The sequence below is a fragment of the Manacus candei genome, unplaced genomic scaffold (assembly GCF_025592945.1).
Source record: "Manacus candei isolate 608988 ecotype Guabito, Panama unplaced genomic scaffold, ASM2559294v1 h1tg000069l, whole genome shotgun sequence".
Classification (NCBI taxonomy): Eukaryota; Metazoa; Chordata; class Aves; order Passeriformes; family Pipridae; genus Manacus; species Manacus candei.
Window position 1 is genome coordinate 6,413,655 of NW_026138117.1, and position 20,229 is coordinate 6,433,883.

General features: G+C 34.8%; 1 protein-coding gene across 1 annotated transcript in view; it reads left to right on the plus strand.

Moving 5' to 3' along the window:
- The window catches only part of MRPS9 (mitochondrial ribosomal protein S9), a 33,725-nt gene extending 15,267 nt beyond the window's left edge, over positions 1–18,458 (plus strand). Inside the window, exons 3-11 of the mRNA XM_051806884.1 lie at positions 513–575; positions 675–705; positions 2,482–2,561; positions 8,704–8,786; positions 11,447–11,522; positions 13,989–14,157; positions 15,849–15,957; positions 16,778–16,947; positions 18,250–18,458. Coding sequence (XP_051662844.1) covers positions 513–575; positions 675–705; positions 2,482–2,561; positions 8,704–8,786; positions 11,447–11,522; positions 13,989–14,157; positions 15,849–15,957; positions 16,778–16,947; positions 18,250–18,341 — 873 coding nt within the window. The 3' untranslated portion in view covers positions 18,342–18,458. The remainder of the gene's footprint in view (positions 1–512; positions 576–674; positions 706–2,481; positions 2,562–8,703; positions 8,787–11,446; positions 11,523–13,988; positions 14,158–15,848; positions 15,958–16,777; positions 16,948–18,249) is intronic.
- The last annotated feature ends 1,771 nt before the right edge of the window (positions 18,459–20,229 follow it).

Sequence of the window (20,229 nt, forward strand, 5' to 3'; positions counted from 1 at the left end):
CTGGAAACTGTAGAAACTGGGATTTTAAATGTGTAAAATTTGGCTTTTTCCTCTTGCTTTAAATAAAACTTCTATGCTTGGTCTGTCAGTAGGCACTGTTAACAAGCACTGATATTTTCAGAAAGATAAATAGATAAATGTTGCAACTTTCTCTAGGAGTCACAACATTTGATATTTTAGAGGAAAATAACTGTGTATAAAGGTGGTCTTTGCACTTGAGTAGTGCTGATAAGTTATGATAAATGCAGAAGAAAGTTTACTCATTCTGATGCAGTCGAGTACAGCCTTTAGAACGAGGTTTTACATTTATGAGGGTTCCAGAGGAAATTATCTGCTTTTCTTTTCAGCACAGCACATATGTGGCATTATTTCTTACTGATTGGGTTACCTTTAGCTTTAACTGTACAAAGTTAACGCTATTTTTTCTTCATAAGAAAGTACCTAAGAAATGTTTTGATGATGATTTTGTGGAGAAAAAAAATCACATAGAAGATCTCTCTTCTTATTTTCAGAGAGCTATTGCCTATCTCTTTCCTTCTGGCTTATTCGATGGACATGCCAGACCCATGATGAAGGTAGGATTTCTTTGTTGCTTTTCTGAATAACAGTAGCATGATATTTTGAGTAATGTTTTACTTTTGCTGATATTTGTTTATTTATTTATTTATTGACAGCATCCTAGGGAAATTTTTCCAGAGCAGAGAAGTAAGTGTTCCTAGATATTTTTTTTATTATTTCTAAGTATTAGAATTGTTCTATATATATAATTTCTTATTTTTATGGATTTATTCTTTTCCCTGTTTTCTGATGACTGCCAAGACAAGAGCAGTAAAAGTCTAATCTAATGTTCTGTGTTTTAGGATAAAAATTATTGCTGGATTCTGGAATACCAGTGGTCTTCTCAGAAATCGTGTTAACTGACTAAGATAAATGGTTTTCATTGTTTAAAAATAAACAATAACTAGGATGATGCTGAAGTCATGGGAAAACCTTTTCTTGGATTCAGTAGCTTTTTGTCAGAGCTGTCTATCACATCCATAAAATATTCATTAATACTATTTTAAACTTCATTAATACTATTTTAAACTAAAAGTTTTCCTAGTAACTTTGTTGCTCTAAAAGATTAGAAATGCAGCTTTGAAATTGCTAGTTGAGAGAACAGGGAGAGTGGAAACTCCCAATCAGGCCCTTGACCTGAAAGTCCTAACTCTGCATTTCTGTCCATACAGTCTTTGGTCTTGCTCCTGAGACACTGTATGAAGTACCAGTTGTCAGTGATATGCCAGTATGTTGGTCAGTTCACTAAAATTGACAAATTATTTTTACATAAAACATTTAAAAGATAATGTCAAAACCTGTTGTCCACTTTTAGCATTTAGTAATAACTAGTAGCACAGGTAGGAAATTCTATATTCACCGAGCTATAAACTGAAATTTATACTTCAAAATGTTCCCTGAACAATAATTTCAACAAAATATGCTTTCACAGTTGCATACATGGAAATTCACACAGTTCACTAGCAGTATATGTGGGTAAAAGTTCCCTGTATTCCTTCTGTTCTAGTAAGTTTAGCATCTTTACATTCAACTTCTGCTGTATTATATCTTAACGTTCCAATCCAATACATATCGGGCTTATCAGACAGGTTCTTAGAGTCTTACCTTTGCCTATAGCTTATAGCTGGCTTCATTTGAACTTCACTGGATAAAATGGTTGGAGTTTCTCTACAGTTCAATTTGTAAAAAGGTTTTATTTTTGTCGTTTTTCTTTATTTGGAAGAGATCTTTGTCATGTAATGTAAGTCTGATTTTTTTTTTCCTCCAAAGTTGAAATTTATTTGTCCTTAAATAACAGTTTGTAATGAATGCAAGTGGATGTGCTGAATTATATGGAATGCTTGTTTTCCTGCTGAACTAATTAGGTAAACTATAGGATAGGTGTTTGTATTTAAATATCCCAAATATAAATATCCCAAATAACATGAGCAAGTTCTAAAATCACCCAAGTTCTGCATATGGTGGTTGCCCACAAAAGACAATTATACTTAGTTTAGCTTAGACATATTATGCTAATAAAAAACTTGCTCTTTTTCAGAGCTGCTAATCTTTCATCTTTCACAATTATTATGTAGATTTCAGTTATCTCTCCTGTGTACTTCTTTCTACTCTAAAATGTATACTTCTATCTGTAATACCACCTATACAGTCTTTGAAAGTTTAAGCTGTACATGAGATATTCCCTTGTGTAAAACGATATTTAGAAATGTTACGTTAAATATTTGGTTATAATTACAGATGGAGATTAGCTTGACTAAATCATTAGATTTTCAAACAGATTGAAAACCCGTAAAATGTCTTTGTTCTCTGATATTTAAAAAGGTAATCAGTATTATGAGAGAGGTTTATAACTGCAGTTAAATATAAGGGATTTTTTTTAAGTGGTTGTGTATTGCTTCCTTGTCTAATCTTGCTTTCCATTAGAAATACAGTGGGGAGAAGATGGCCGACCATTTCACTTTCTCTTTTATACTGGCAAGCAGTCATATTATTCATTAATGCATGTAAGTATGTTATCTGTAATAAATAATGTCAGTTCCCAGTCAAGTATATGTTATTCTAGAGATGCCTGTCAGGAGCTCCTGAGTTTAGTTATGTTTTCACAGTAGGTCATAATATCACCACTGAAGTTAAATGCAATGTATATTTTTGTGTCACAATATCCATTATTATGAGCATTTTTATGTCACATTTAAGAGAACACACTGCATAATAGTTCTTGCTTTAATTTTTGGTTTATTTTACAGTTTTGGCAATGGACTGGGTTTGAATAGTCTGAACACTTTCTTGTAGGCTCTATCTGGTTGGTAGCATAAACTTAGTAGTGAAGAATGTATATACAATAAAAATGGCTAGTTCTAGCAAAGTTCATTGTAGAATAAAAAATAGGATTTTCTTTCCTTGAAGGGCAAAACTATAGGAAATGTTATTTGTGCTGACATTTAGTGTGAAGAAAATTTGCATTTAAACTGCTTAATTGATTTTTCTAAGGTGGTTTCATTCATGCAAACTTAAGGCTTTTTCTGATTAGCATGGTTCCAGGAGTAAAGGATCTGCATCTTTTACCTTTATGAAAAAAACTGTATCTAATAGAACATCACTAGACCCTGAGTCTTAACATGGGTTATGAACAATTGTTTCATATCTGTGACCATCAGTGGCACAAGCATTATCTGCGTCTTTAGGAGAGTTTATAGAAAGACATTCATGTTTCTTACACGTACTTACAGAAGACAAAAACATTAATAATGTATGCAGATATATTTAATTGGAAATTCATGTCAGATTCTGTTTCCTTGTTAGATAGTCTTAAAAAGTTAGTTCTGTGGTTAGTCAGTTGTCAAAAAAACAAACTTCCTGTTCTCATATTAGGTGCACAGCTTTACTGAGTGTAGTGCTTTTATTAGAATTATCTGATACTTATTTGCGTTCTGTGTACTCGAAGGACAAAATCCCCACTTGTCAGGTACATTTGTTTCTTTGGGAGAATAAAAAATAAAAAACACTTCCCCCTCTTTTTTTTTTTTTCCTTTTTTTTTTTTTGTTGTTGACCTTGGGCAAATGAGCTTCTTGCCCTGGCAGAAATGAAATGAATGATAAATGTAGAGTGTGTCTTTGCTGAGTAATGGAGCTGCAGCATAGGCTTTCCACAGAGGTTTTCTCCTGCACAGCCCGAGGCAGCCCGAGGACCCCTGCTGTTCATTTAAATAGGTATGTCAAATCTGCCTCGAAACGCCGCTGGTTTGATCTGTGGTAATATTTGTGAAGGTTCCATATGGACTTGAGCCCCCTGCAGTGCTAAGAAATAATGTACAACGCTTCATGGTGCAGACGCAAATTTTCTCTGAAAAGGGATGCAATGCTGCGTTTTAGCTGTCGGAGAGGATGATGGAGCTGACGCGCTAGGCCTGTCAACTTGTTACACGGATGGGTTGCACGCAGCAAGGCTGTGGAAAATCTGTGCCTTTTAACTTTTCTACTTAATCACGGTTGTAGCATTGCCTTTAGACTGTATGCTACATTAATTCTCTTCCTGCCTTCTGCCTTTCATCCCAAGTTTCACGGAAAAAAGTAAAGCATGCAGGTCTTGTAGAGGAGCCTTATCAAACAGCTGTCATCTGACAAGCCATTTGCATTTGTTTTGGCTGAAACAGAGCAACCCAAGGGCAAGATGTTTGTTACATTCCATCATAATGAAGAAATTACAAATTTTACAAGGAGCACAAGTTTATTTTTAGCTCTTCCTAGCAGTTAGAAAGAGTATGTAAGCTTGCCTTGGAAGTCTCTGGAAGTATAGTTTGCATTTCGTTTCTAAGAGTGTGGCAACCACCTTCAAACAAATGAGCTTGACAAATGCATTTTTCATTAGTATACGATACTTGAATGTTCTTCAACTGTTTCAGAATATTTTCATTAAATAGACTTCTATAAACCTAAATCCATTAAGTGAGGTTTAACAGGGTTTTTTTAGTTGGCCAAACAAAAGCCAAAATCTGCATGAAATTCCCAACATTATTAGAATAATGTGTATTTAACAAAATGTATTTTTAAGTCTTAGAGCTAATTAATTTGGCTAGGAAAAAGAGTTGTATGTTAATACAGCCTAGTGTAAGTAATCAGTCCCATTGGAGGATGTCCTTTAAATTGTTATATTAAATCTAATAAACCAGATGAATGTAATACTTAGCTTAAACTTGTATGCCATTAATTACTACATACACCCCCTTGAAACTTGAATTTTATTAATTATTAGTCATAGTATTATTGTTTAGTTAATGCTAATAAAAATACTATCCACTTTACTGAAAATAAACTATGTATTTGTTTGTATTGTAAGTGCCAATATACATGTTGTTATGCCTTCAATAGGAAATGAACTTTCATACGGGATATTTGTTATATGCATTATTGTCTTTGTTCCACTTGTTGAACAAAATTAAACTGTGGGGAAAAGAACAATTTATTTTTCTTCTAATACACACAAGAATGTTTGTTGGATGAAACACCATTTCACAAACATTTGATAGTATACTTGATCATCATTTAACTTAAAAGTTTTTTAGAGTAATATGTTTTTGTAATGTGCAGAAAAAGACAAAATGGTCTTTTCATACAATTGTGTATAGCAAAATAGTAATTCCATGTAATCATGCTTTTTGTACTTTTTGAGACATCAGTGGTTGTAGATTGAAATAAATGCTTAAAAATTGAGCATTTTAACTCTTAAGTAAACCAAAACCTAAAAGCTGTTAAAGTATGTGCTGAACTTAAAAACAGAAGAAACAAAAGTGCAAACTGAGGTAAAACATGGGCTTTGCAGCATATTTTAATCCAAATATTAATATAATCCTTTTCCCCATAAAAATCTCTCCCTCCAAGGTTTCATTTGCTAATTTCTTCCCTATTTTTTTATGCGGAATAAAATAATTGTTTATTATTTAACAAGAGAGTGTCCTTGAAGAGATCTGAAATTTGATCTCTCTATTAGAAAGGGAAGCGTTTCAGTACATAGCCAATCTTGTAAAATCAGCTATTTTGATTGTGTAATAGCTGAGTTTACAAGACACACAGATGTGTACAGTCATGAATTGGACTATTGAATCCTCAAGTGATTAGTAAAATCTTCACCTGCCAGCTTTGAAAAAGCAAGTGTGTCTCCAGAAGCTTTCTTTAGATGTTGGGGAGTGAAGATTTGTCAGATAAATTATTGGGCATTACATGTGATTCCTGATTTTGCAAAGGCTCATCCACATACTTTACTTCACACGTGAGTGGTTCTTTCAGTCTATTGGCTTCATCTCTATACAGAGATTAGATACATGCATTAATTTTTTTTTTTTTTAGTACTTCAGACCAAAATTTTATTTCATAAGAGATGCAAGTCCACTTTCATTGCCAGAAATATGTAGGAAATTATATTTAGTGTTTCTCTTTCACTTGGAATTATTTTAAAATGCTGCTTTTTAATGTTGTTTGACTTCATCTCCTGTGTAAAGGGTTCTTTGTCTGAATAGACATGATTGCTGTAATTTAACCAGAACAGTTTAAAGAGATCATTTTAATTCTTAAAATTGCACATTCTTAAGAACTTAAATGCGCTATGGAGTGTCAGTGTTCTTTGGGAACCTAGGGAGGGTCTTCAGGAAAATCTTACTGTTCCAGCTGTTGTAAAGGTTTATTTGTCATTGTAACTATGAATTTCTGTGGCTAAAAAGTAGTTGCTGGCAACCCATATCTCGTTTTATTTGCCTGTGTTTATCAGTAGTTTCCAAATATGACAAAATCTTTAAGTCTTCTTTAACTTGAGTCATGTTACCTGAAAGTACTTCACTTGCTGTTTGGAAGCAATTCTGACTGTAGTTAGTCTGTCCTAAGATGGTAACTGTGATTACCTCCCTGTGTCCTCTTTTAAAGAACTGTGATGTAATCGCATTTTAGTTTTTTGCTGACCATTCCAGTACATCAATCTATATGCCAGAATGTGTTGGAGATGAGTGTTTGTGAGGAGGCAGACAGGAAACTGCTTGTGCCAGGTAGGATGGTGACACCCTTTGCCTTATAGAGGGTAAGAGGTAAGCCAAGAGGCTAACAGTAAAGTGAAGAACCTCCTTACACATTTGTAAGACCTAGTACCCCAGTACCTCTTCTGACACCAAAATGTCATCTTCATGCCTGGTTTGACTTCTTCCAAATGTGGAAATGCATGGAGCTCACAGGAATGAATCTCTAAGACTGTTCCAGCTGAGCTCTCCCCAGATAGCTGAGGGGCAGACACAGCTGTCCTTCCCCTTTTCTTCCCTCCCTTTACAGTCCCAAGCAGAAGTTCCATACTCATTCTTTTCCATATCTCAACTACAGATGCCTAAAAATTGCTTGATGCAGACACACCTCATGCCCTCTAACACAAACCATGTCTGTGCCATGTGTAGGCAATAATTTTTGCAGCCTAATAGTCAGCTCTGGTTGTTAGTGACATAAATCTTGCCCACAGTAGTGATACCATATCTTGTTATCTTCGAGAACTACAGTTATATTTGTATGGTTTGGAAGTATTGAAAATATGATTTGTGCTCTTTTATGTGGTGTTTCCTGCATTTGAGGATAAGAAGACTTTTTTAAAGTTGAAAATTTTTCCTATCTGATATTATCTCATGGAAAATAAAAGGTTTCTGAAAGACATACTACTATATGAGTTCTCATGCTGTTTCAAAAGTGGATTTTGTACTTCAAGATTTCTGACCGTGGAATTATTTAAAAAATACTTGTCATTAAAAATGTCACCAGTGACCTGCATCAAAAACTTCAGTGAATTGTCTCTATTTAAGTGCTTTCAGTGCAGCTCAGATAACAATCTGTTATTTGTTCATACACTTTAAGTACAAATATTTTTAGTGTATGTGCAGGTGTATTTTATAGTAACAAATCAGCTTGAACAATAGAAATTTATAGCTAAGCAAGGGGCTTCTATTTTGAGTGGGTTTTTTTTTAAGCTGCTGCAGAAATTTCACTGCATCCTGTTGCAAATCCCAGTATTATGTTAAGAATTAGTATCTTGTTAGTTAATTCCTGACAATACAGAGCTGTCTCACATTTCTTCTTTTACTGTTTTGTTCTAAATAATACAAAGAAAAAAAAACCCAACCATTGTTCCTTGTCCCCACCAATTCTTACACTAGTTTCTCTCTGGTATTTGCTAAGACTCATATTAATGCAGTATAGGAAAGCAGCTATAAGCTTTCTATTTTCACTTATAAAATGAAGTAAATTATTTGGTATATAAGTACTCAATTGTAGTACAACCACCTTATTGCTTCAGTATAATTTATAATTATTTCTCCAAGTACTTCTATTTAACTTGGGATTTGAATCATTGTTGTAATTCAGAGTTTTAGATGTTATACTGAAAAAAAAAAACCTGAAAATACTTTATGTAAAACATGTTTCTTCTGTAATCCTTTTACTGTGACTTTTTGGGATATTTTCTTTGTTTTGTTTTGGTTTTGGTTTTGTTTTCCCCTGAAGTTATAAATTGCTGTCACAGTATTGTTTGAAAATAATAACATAGCTAAGAATCTTGAGCAAACTGCTTAAAAATACTGAAAATTCAGGATAAGTATATCTGTACATTTGAAAGAACAGAAATTCTGTGATAAATTCTGTGATAAATGTGCAACTTTGTGTCCCTATGGACATGCCAGGGATGCCAGGAGCTTTGACTAATATGGACCACCAGTAAAGCTGACACTCTAAATGTACAAAAATCTTAAATTAATTAAATTAATTAAGGTCTTAAACCTTGTCAGTATTTTGAGTAAGTCATACTAAAATATGGATGCACTGATGAAATTATTGTGCAGTATGTTTTGGAGTTGCATCTGTTATACAAATGTAGTTGAGAACCTTTTTTTATTTCTTTTCTTGCAAGCATATGTAAGAAGGCAAAAAACACTCTTGCAAAATTCAAAATTAATTACTTTGAACTGCATATTTTCCTTTTTTCTGTTTTGGTCAGAACTCTTCTTGTTTTCTGACCTCTGTATTTGAAGTGTTTGGAGAGTAAAACCACATAAACATGTGTTTTAAATAACAAAATTTTAGTATTAAGTGGAAAAATTACATTTAAATACTTTTTCCATATACACTTAGGAAACATATGAAAAATTGCTGAATGTTGAGAAACACCAAGACCAGCTGATAGCTCAAGACCTTCCTCTTCAGAAGGAAAAAAGGTAATCCTCCAGTTAGAATGAATATTGATAGTAGTTATCTTAATGTGCTTTAATATGTTGTATTAGCATTTCTTGTAGTTTCCCCAACTTACCTGCCTTTTATTCCACAAACCCATTTTCGGACTTTAGCTCTGTGTAATATTTTGTGTGGTAATTTCGGGTTGAAAAGTCTTACCAGGTATGTGTGGAGCGCTCACTTCTCATTGCTAGAGTAGGGAAACCCAACCTATTTCTCTTATTCTTTAATCTCTCCCTGCTCTTTTCAGTATTCTTCCCTTTATAAAGTTTCTGAAATGTGGTTTGAAAATATCCAGAATTCTGCTTCTGTATGCAATTTTTTTTCAAATTATTTCTAAGAATTTTGAAAAAGGAGCTAAAGTTTTTATGAGAAAACAAGGGCTTTTAAAATGCCAAATAAGTTTTTTCTGATGAAAAAATCCTAAGGCCTAAAGCTGAGCTCTTCAATAGTCTTTAACTACATTTCTTGAATATTATAACTTACCAATATTTAAGTTGGAGAGTATCATAATACTTAATGTCACAGTTTTTCTTCTAATGGCTTTGAAAAGATAAGTCATCAAAAACTAGTAATTTCAGAAAAGCTTATTTTGTTGGATTTATTTAACTATCACCAGTATTAGTAATTGAATTTAGTTTTGTTTCTTTTTTTCTGTGTAACTTCTCTGGTATGCACAACAAGCTCTTCAGCTAGTTAGCCACTGGACAGAAAAGATCCAACTCAACCAGAGCAAGCTAGGGGAGGTCTAGAGGTGTTAGTTTCTTAGTACATACAGTCAGGATTGTCTTTGAAATGAGTATATGCTTTAAGAACTGTTTTTCCTCTTAGACTGTATTCTTGATTTTCTATTTTGAGATTTCTTGCAAGGATTTTATACTAGAATGGTAAATTAAACAAGTCTTTAAAAGACATAAATACAGCAAGGAAGTTTTGATTTTGGCATTTACTGCTTTTCTGTATAGTTACTTTTTTCACTGTCCCAAGTTGTTTTTATCTGTTCTTGCTATGGTTTTTCTAACTAGATTTATGCACAGCTCCAGTTGCACATCATGTTGGTTTGTCACTTCTTAATTTCAGCCATTTGTTATTTATGTTAGGAAGAGAAAGGATTAATTTGCTGAGATAATTTCAATTTCTTAAATAACAGAAGTTCATGTTTCTTCATGATGTAAATAGTGTCCTGTGACCCACAAAATCAGAGATTCATGTTAGCTTCTGAGCAGACAAGAGAACAAATGAATGTAGTTTCTTGGTGTGTGCTGCTGAAAAATAACCTGACTCCTTACAGAGCTCAGCCAGTGGATTTACTGATGTGAAAAATGACCTAAAGCTAGTCAGAGATGAAAGGTTTTTTCCATGTTAGGTTTTTAAAACCTCAGAGAATTTAAAGGATTTTTGAGACTTATCTTACACATTGGATATGGTTTTTCCTCTGAGATTAGTAAGTGTAGGTAGAGGGTCAGTGGGAAGGGCTGGTTTTTTGATTTTTTTTTTTTTTTGATTGTTGTTGGTTTTGCTTTGGTTTTTCCCTCAGAAAATAATCTGGTTTAGATGTATTTTGTAATATTAACTGTAGGGTTAGGACCTAATCTTGAACTATTTCAGGTTTATAGTTTTTCACATGAGTATTTCATTGACTTCATTGGAAGTAGCAAGTAGCAATATATAAATGTAAGTATATACTTGAGTCGATCAGGATTGGAAAGTTTTTAAAATTACTGTTAAAATCAGCATTGTTTCTAAATAAACATCTCTCATGTCCTGACTCAGAAAAGCATTAAAATACATGCTTAAGAAGTAGTAACTACTTAAAATCCCCTCAGAAGGAGTGTTTTACTGAATCATAGCTTCCTTAATGCTACTGAAAACATTGTTTCTAAAAATGTTTCTTATGTGAAGAGGTAAGAAACTGGTTACATCTTTGCCTTAAATCTATCTGATAATGTTGGTGTGTATATTTGAGGTGGCATTCTGTGTAGTTGGTCACTTCATATCATATATATTTCAAAGATTTATTTCAAGTATTGTTTTGTTTTGTTAGCATTTCTGTATGAGGCTGTTTTCTGAGTAGTTTCTGCTTTTGTTATCATCAGTGCAGTTTCTGTGCTGAGCAGCTCAAGATTGCACAGTAGGTAGAATAAAGAGTGTCATTGCTGCATTAGTACTTTGACTATGCTTACTGCTAGTGCAGTTCTTTGTATTGATCAGAAAAGTAAAGACCAGAGGCAAAAGAATTTGATTTTAACATTCTGCCTTTGATTTTGTTCTTTGCTGCTGGTAAACCAAATTTTTCCTGGCAGCAGGCTTTTAAAAGTAAGTACTGAGTTGTGGGGAAGATCACTTACTGTTACAATATTACTCTAGCTCATTCTCAGACTTCAATCATATGAATAATGCATAACTGATACTCATAATGTTCATGTCGTTAATTCAATAGATGAAGTTACCATCCCTTTCAAAAGGCAGATCTTTTAAAATCAACGTAGGCCTTCTCATGTTTACTATAGGAATGTGAACCATAATCATTTGTAATGGAAAATGTATTTCTGAACGAAGACTGACTGTATGTGTGGTCTTTTGTGATGTAACTCTAATTGCATGGTTAATTAAAGGGAGCATATATATGTGGTATTTTAAACAGAAACCTGGCTGGCAGCAGATGGCTGACTAAGATTGAATTGGAAGAAATGTTGTTAGAAAAACTGTCAGATGATGATGTAAGTAATTAATCTTTCTAATCTTAAGGAGGCTTGTGTCTTAAAAATACGGACTCTGGGTGCATTTTTGGATACTGAAAAGGTACCATGTAGAAGCAGGTGCGCTTCAAAAGACTTTGCTGAATTCTGATAAACTCTGCATGTGTTCATAGCACTGTCACATTCAGGTTGGCCTAAAGTGACCTGTGTTGGTTGTTTTTTTTATCCAGCACAGTACAGAACTATTAAGAGCTTTCCATTGTTACTAACATAATTTAGTTTTTCTCCTGGTGGTAACACTGTGAGGCCTAAAGCACCTGTTCCTTGTCATCTAATTATTTAGTCAGGAATGGGGTATAGTGACACTTTAGTAGAAATAATTAGTCATTTATTGTAGTTACAGATGAAAAATGGACAGGGCTAGAGCTTCTGTCACTTATTGTAGAGAAGGGGTAATTATTCAAGATGGGAAGTCCTTTTTCTTAGTGATTGGCTACAGAATCAAATCAGGAACAAGATACGAATAGATCTGTGGTTTGATATAGATATCTCTTCATTGTTGTGAATATGGTGGGAGAAAGGAGGGTTTTGCAGCTTCCCCTGCAAACTCTATCATTCTCTAAGTTTGGAGTCCTTTTTTACATCTATCTCTGTAAATAAGACTATTCATCCTAATAGTCATACACCTTTTTCTCATTCAGAGCTTTTCCCTACAGTCCCTTGAAGGGCGTCAGATTTTGTAACAGCAGGTTCAGTCTGTGTGGCCAGCTTAGTTTTCTTTTGGAATATGACAGTACCAGAGAATATAACTCTATTTGTGTGAACATCCAAAGTGTCTTCTCACCTAGAAGTACTGTTCCTCAATCTCTTCTGTCCTGTGGACAGCTTCATTGCAAAAATAGCATAACAGCAGCAAACGAACCCTTTGCTCACTTGTCATCTGGAACAGTAGCATGTGTTGGCTTCCTTGCCTTTGGGGGATGTGAAAAGGTCTCAAGCAGATTGTGGTCCATAAGCATAAGTTTGAAGTAGCTGTTGTAAATTATCCATCCTGGTAATACCCAGGAGACTTTCTCTATCTTGCTCACAGTAGAAGCCATTATGACTTCCTTGTTTTCAGTAGCTCCTGGCTGTTTTTCCTCTCAGAGTGCCAGATCTAGTTGTACAACTAAACAGTTTGGTGTTCTTTGTTACTTCCTTTTAGTACATTCTACATCTGTAAAAGTAGATTGCAGTTAACTTAAAAAAAACTCAACCAACCAACCAAAACCCAGTATCAAACCTTTTTACATACTGGCCTCTCATATGTAAAACCACAAAGCCTCAGGCAATTGGAACAAAGATTACTTAAATGTATTTGAAAGGTCTCAGTATAAGTTGCCAGTCTTACCTGCTCAAATTTTTATATTTTTCCACTGCATTGAAATTTTCTGTGATGTTTGCATTATGAAAATCAGAGCTATTGATTTTTTTTTCTTTTCACTCTCCAAAGACTTTACCACATCTGTATTATATAGTTAGACAGAAGTAGTTTTCAAGAGATGTCAGAGTTCCAAGGCCTATTGTTAAGTTACAAGAAAAGTAGTAATTTTGTGCAGGAGACTCTGGTAACAGAGGAAGAAAAAATACTTTTAATAATCACTTGTAAGTAGAAAAACGTTCAAAAATCAGGTTATGATATCTATATGAAAAATCCATTTTAGATGGTATCATTCCTTTATATCCACTGACAACTGTCTGGTGCTCCTGCCAGTAACACTTCATAACAGGACATCCCAGCTTTTAGCACAAATGGGTTAACACAGAGGTGTGTACTCTTTTAATCACATGTTGAAGAACTTTGGAGGGAGGTGTAAGGGGGAAGGAGAACCACACAGTAGCAAAAGATAATTTATTTCAAGAGGTTGCCCTTTAAGTCAAGTATCTCTTGAATTTTTAAATAACTTGATTGTTCAGTTTTAAAGGAAATCATAAACATTACAGTAACTCAGCTTGAGCAGCCAAAGATAGATAGATAGATAGGCATTTTCTATATATGTTAAGAAATATAATCATTTATGAGGTTCAGTTTAGTGAAATAAAATTATTTCCAAGTCAGTGAATATGCTGACTTACTGAAAATCAGGTGAAGATCTTTTCATTTTGCCATTTTAATAAAACAGTAATAAAATAATTGACTCCCCCAATGTTTTCTTTTTAAAAGTCAGATGAACTTCATTCTAATACAAAATCCTTTGTTACAGAGGTGTTGGTTATGCTTTCAATTAAAGTTTCACTTTTACCTGAAGAAAGAGCTAGGTGTCTTTAGTTACACAGAAAATGATGCAACTGCATGCTGTTCTTAAATCAGTATGTAGGTGCAAAAGTGTCATCTTGTCAGAAATCATCAATAAAAGTGAAGTAGGAAAGATCCATTATATAAAAATAGAAAGTTTTAGCAAATGCAATTACATTTGCATCCTTTAATGAAGTCTTGTTGTCCTACAGTATTCGAGATTTATTCAACTCTTACAAAAATTGACGGATTTGCCGTGTAGTGACATCGAGGAGAAGTATATACAGAAGTTTTCCAAAGAACTTCCTGTGCAGATGCAAAAGGTAGTTATTGAACCCTTGCAGTATGATGAGCAAGGAGTGGCCTTCAGCACCGGTGAAGGTAATAATTTCAAGTTTACTGGTAACAATGCAGAATTCTTTTCCTCTTCATGTTGCTTTTTTTCTAGTATGTACAATATTGCTGAAAGAGTCACTACTTCATTTTATATGGTTATGTGTATACTGCATGTATAGTTGTTAATGATGTTATGGCATACCATGTTATGACATGGTCTAGTAACAAAGTGGAACTTTTTAACCCAGATTCTATCAACTGGTGTTACCACTATTTCTGTACAGTGGTAGCTGTGTAGAGAGGACTCTGTTGTGATACATGCTGTAGGATACAAAAAGACTTTCATTTTTGGCAGGAGTTGACTGTTGAGCGTAGAGGGCGGAGGACTGAGGGAGCACAAACACATACAAAGAATTCCATGGATATAACAGTGTTGTTGCTTAGTATAAAAATGGCGTGCTTGGACCACTGAATGGAGAATTTTGAAGATGCAAAGAATGAATAACTAGTCATTTGAATATTTACAAACAGCATAGGAAAAGGCAAAGAGGGAATTCCTAAACATTGTGGGACAGAGATGGATGTTGGTCATTGGTACTGAGATGGAGGGGATGTTAGAGAAAAGCCATGAAGACCTCCATGTCTTCTAAACACAGTCTGCTTATGCTTTCAGTGGAGGGACATATAGTTGAAGAAGGATGTGATATATGAGTGATTGCACAGAAAAATTATATAGCAACAGCATGTATAGGAAAGACTGATGACTTTCTGGGCAAAGCATGTGTGCACACACACTTTATGCTGTACATTTAAGAGGAATCTTAGAGATGACACGTATTCTTAAGCAACAGGCAGCAGATGATACTAAGAACAAAGGTCACAGAGAATTGAGGAGCAAAATGGCAAGAGAGCTTTGCTCTAGCTGGCTTGTCTTCAAGATTACATGACAACAAAGAGATGAGATCACCAAACTGTGGTTTAACTCACACTGGTGTTCAGTAGTATCTTCAGAACAGTAACTGAAATTTGATAAGCATGGGATCCATGTTATTTAAGAAAAGCCACCAGGTGTAATAAGTTCAAAACCAGTCGTTTGTATCCCATAAGCCCCAACATGAAGAAAAATGTCGTTTGTTTCATAATTCGTTTATCAGAATGATTGCTTCCTGTGAGCTAAAGGAATTTGGTCTCAGACTTCAACACAGAGAGTTTGTCATGTTTTAGCTTGAAACTATTGCACTTAAAGAGAAGTAACAGTAAGTAGCAATTTCTGAGGAGCTGTATTAATGCTGCATATTATTGCTTATACCAGTGTAATTAGTGTTAATCTTTACCAAGTGAATATTCTTGAACTTCTGTACATTTTTATGATTTTATAAAGTATTTTAATATTACTAGAAATTGCACTTAATGGTAAATGTAGTAGTTCAACAAACTCTGTATTTTCATCTACCGTGGCATCACCAGGTCAAGAAAGTGTCCTGAACCACTGAAGTTATGGGAGGTAGAGCATTACCTCTACTTCCTCCCAACACACACTTCTCCCCCACTTAATAAACATTGGTTAAAATATATTGAAAGACAGTTGTTCTTTGTTTGCTTTTTTTTCTTACCTCAGCCTACAAAAACAAACAGCTGACACTGTATGAAAGTGTTGTGGTTTGCTAACTGCTTAATCAGTTGAAGTTCTGTAGAATATTGAAGCCTCATAATAGTCTGGATTTAATTCCTTTAAGGTAGAAGAAAAACTGCAAGAGCTACTGCAGTAGTTTATGACAATGGGACCGGAAAAATGACAGTGAATGGAAAAGACATTTTGCATTACTTCCCAGTGCTGCAGGACAGGTGAGAACACTATGAAATGCTGTATTCTTACTGTACTTAATTCCAGCAAAAGTAATGCCATGCTGGTGTTGTGTTCCATGAAGTTGATTCTCTGTTCTTGTTTCTGTGTAACTATCTGTTTTATGAAAAGGTGTCTTGCATTTTTCTTCTAATTTTCAGGAGTTTAAGAACTGATAGGTAAGCCTTGCTCTGTGTTTGTTGTCTCTCACTTTCTGAAGAGATGCAAAAACCAAGAGCACAGGCTGTTTGAATAGTTCAAATTTTAGTCCCTCTAGAAAGAGCTTGCAGTTTATTTTAAAAATAAATAATAAATAATACCTTTAAATGTAGAGATTTGCAAATTGTATGCATGTGTAATTGCTCTGGCATACAGTAACATAGTGGAAGCAGACAAGGGGAGACACTTCATGTAAAGCTTCAGATTTTGGAGGATGTGCACAGTCTGATATAGAAAAGACTTGTCATAAGGCTGACGTAAGGTTTCTATCCTTTATGTGATTTTGATTTTTATTTTATATTGTAGTTTTTAAGCTCAAGGATAGAGGGGAGAGGTAGTTCAGTTTCAATATCCAGAGTGGACAGATCTTGGCATCTATAGATAAGTAGTGGAACTAAAATACTTGCCATTGGCAGTAAGAATATGCTCCTAACTGCTGATTTCTTATTGATTTGAATGAGATATGAATGTCTTTTTGGATCTCTGCCTGAAAGTTAACTTTTTTTGTATATCCTATGATAAGATATGTGCCTAGCATGTAACTTTATGCATGTGAATATATTGCATTTATTTATTTTTGTTCTTCCTTTTTTTTTTTTTTAGGGAACAGTTGTTGTTCCCTTTCCAGTTTCTTGGCAGAATTGGAAAACATGATGCAGTTTGCACAGTCTCTGGTGGAGGAAGATCTGCACAGGCTGGAGCAATACGTTTAGCCTGTGCAAAAGCCTTAAGGAGTTTTGTGACAGAAAAGGAGGTGGAATTCATGAGGCAAGGTAGGAATTGAAATTATTTCAGTGTTTCTTAATGCGTTTCTGGTAATTAACAGAATTAATACAAGGATCATTAAGGATCAGATTTGAGTAAATAATCCCAATGAAACCTTGTATATTGTATAAAAGGGATCTGCATTTATTTTTAGATTGTTTTCACTTGTTTCCTAGCATCCTTTGTGTACATTTTGGATGACTTCTCAAGTCTTTCCATCTGTTCATGACCTCTTTTAGGTCTATTAACCAGCTCATATTGCCTCAACATAGAATCACAAAACACAAATGTGTATTCAGTAGTAAATAAATCTGGATCAGGCATTAGTGAGCTGTAAGGTACTAAGACTGTGTTTTGTTTTACTTGGCTAGTTGCATCTTGTTCATGTTTAAAAAAGTTTTCTTGTTGAATGTAAATGCTGGAGGGTTAGTTTTGAAGAGAGAGTAATGAGCATAAACACATTGCATGCAACTAGCCAGACTGAGGGAGCTTCTTTCCACTCTTGCATTATTTAGTGTTTACAAGTTATGTAGAATAACATAGAATTTATTTAGATAACCTGCAGTATTTGATGCTTCTCTGTGATAAGATGCCATGCTGTTTCAGCAAATATGGAGTTATTAACAGTGAGCTTTTAACTACGCTTTTTCTGGACTAGTAGCAGGAATACCTGCCTGTGTTACTGGCAAAACAGCTGTGATATTTTTTAACTCTGTTGTCATCCATGGAACCAAAGACATCGTAATGAGTTTGGTATCTGCACTGAGATCAGCATGATTCTGAACATGTTTTGGACATTGCCAAATATGCTTTTGGAAGCACCAAAGCAGTGGTCTCTGAAATGGAGTATGTGCACCCTACGTGATCCATGGGGATTCAGTAAAAAAATTTTAGACTTTGTAAGGCATATAATTTACAAATTAATAAATATACATGTATTGGAAGTACATGTTCAAAAATATTTTACTGATACGACTAAATGGTCAAAAAGTTTGGAGACCACTGCTCTAAAGGATCTAGCAATATGAATAGATATAAAACAGTGTTTTATAGATTTATTTCTTTTAATGGTTTGTAAAGAAAAATGTGAAGAAAGCTTGGTTACTAAAGAAAAGTTAAAATGTTAGAAGATATGATGACAGTCTTTTCAGTGTGTTTTTATACTGTACCTTTATCCTTCTAGATGTTACAATTCATATTGTTAGTGAAAGTCAGTTATGGGCTGCCTTGAATCTACTGCATCACATGAAGTATACCTGTAATATTAACTAGTAACAGTAAATAAACGAGTGCTTTTCTGTGCTTTGTAGCTGGATTATTAACAGTTGACCCACGTGTGAAGGAACGAAAAAAGCCTGGTCAAGAGGGAGCCAGACGGAAATTCACCTGGAAAAAGCGATAAGTCTGGCTATTTAAAGAATGACAAGTGCTACCAAAACTTCAAAACATACTGATTTATCATTTAAAACTGTTGTATAAATATATTTAGTAATAAAGACTTTTTTTTCCCCCATTATAATCACTATGTTTTTTCTGTTTGAAAAGCAACAAACAGCTTTCTTTAAATTTATTTAAAATTGTGGAAAATCATGGTGTGATTTGCCAGAATGCTAAATCTAAAATAGCAGCTTGAGTGCCAACTTTGCATCTTAGCTTCACTGAAGTCGGTAACAATTTATGGAACTGTTGGTGAATTACAACTTCTAAAAATCAGTGTATTTGTTTAATGACTTACCAATCTAAATTCTGACATTAGGCAGTTCCTAACCAGGTATTTGGACATCTTTGACGTGCCTCTCTCTCTGCCTCACAGGTATCTGAGGATAAGTGACAACTTCCCACCTAAATTATGCTGGAGTTGAGAAGCTAGTGAGAATGGTACTGACAATTGAGGGGACGTTGAGAGAGGAACAGTCACAGAGGATAACCTTTGCCTGTGGAATCAGTTGTCTCTAGGATGCTTCACTAGGTTAAGTAGGGAGTGATTCAGAGCAAGTGCCTAAATTTAGTTGCTCTGAATCACCCTCTGGAGGAGTAATTTTTTCGGTTCTTCCCCCAAATGCAGAAAGAGCTGGAGGGATTAGGCTGAAGTTAATCTTTTAGAATACTCTTCTCCACCCCTTAAATCTCAAGGGGCCTGATCAAGGATGCGTGTTCCGAATATGGCTAGTGCACAAAGATAGCATTGGACTCTTTGCCAAATACAGTCATAACTTTTCTTTTTTAAAATCAGAAGCAGGAGGTGATGACAGTGCTGCCCACCTCCTGTCTATAATTGTAGCCTTCCAAAATAGATTAGTGGTTACAGCACTCATCCAAAAGCTTAAGGTTTTGGTTTATTGCCAAGTTCCTTCCTGGGACAGCAGTCAAATACTTTCAAGAAAGAGCACATCCTTCATCTGTCCTGTAGGAACTGGGCTACAGAAAAAAAAGGATAAAATTCATCTCATCAGGAGGAAGCAGAAAAAAAAAAATTGAATTCGGTAGTTTTAACAACACGACACCTTCAAACTTACTTTTAATTTAGAAGACTTCAGTACTTTGAATTCTTCCTCCCCAACCAGATTTTATTAAATGCTAGAGTACTACTTCTGCTGCTTATTTGCTGTAGATCATACCAAAAACTTAAAACCTCAGAGGTCACAAAAGGTGCCAGCAGGTCACTGCAGCTGGTAAGCAACTCTGAGTGATCTGTATGGGTTGTTATTTTTCCAAGCAGCATTCAGGAGGGTGCAGCAAGTAAATAGACCTCATGAGCTAAGACAGAGAAGGTCAGAAACTGAGTATGCATCCTTGACTGATGTGTTTGTGATTCCTTACTCTCCAAAGCCACTCTGTGCTTCTTTTTAACTCCTGTTTCATGAGAATACTCTGTAAACTTGGACAAGATTTCTCATTGCTAAGGTAGTTCATCTCAATCAAAATACATGACTCTCAAATTACCTGAAAGAATGCTGTAGCGAGGTGGGTGTCGGTCTCTTTTCCAAAGTAGCAAGTGATAGGATGAGAGGAAATGGCTAAAGGGTTGTGCCAGGCAAGGTTTAGATTGGATATTAGGAAAAATTTCTTCACCGAAAGGATTGTCAAGCAGTGGAACAGGCTGCCCAGAGAAGGGTGGGGTCTCCATCTCTGGAGGTATTTATAAGACATGTCGATGTGGCATTTGGGGACATGGTTTAGTGCCGGACTTGGCAGTGCTGGGTTAATGGCTGGACTCCGATTTTAGAATCTTCCAACCCAAAAGATTCTCTGACTTGTTAAATTGAATTCAACAGCTGAGGCATTTCACC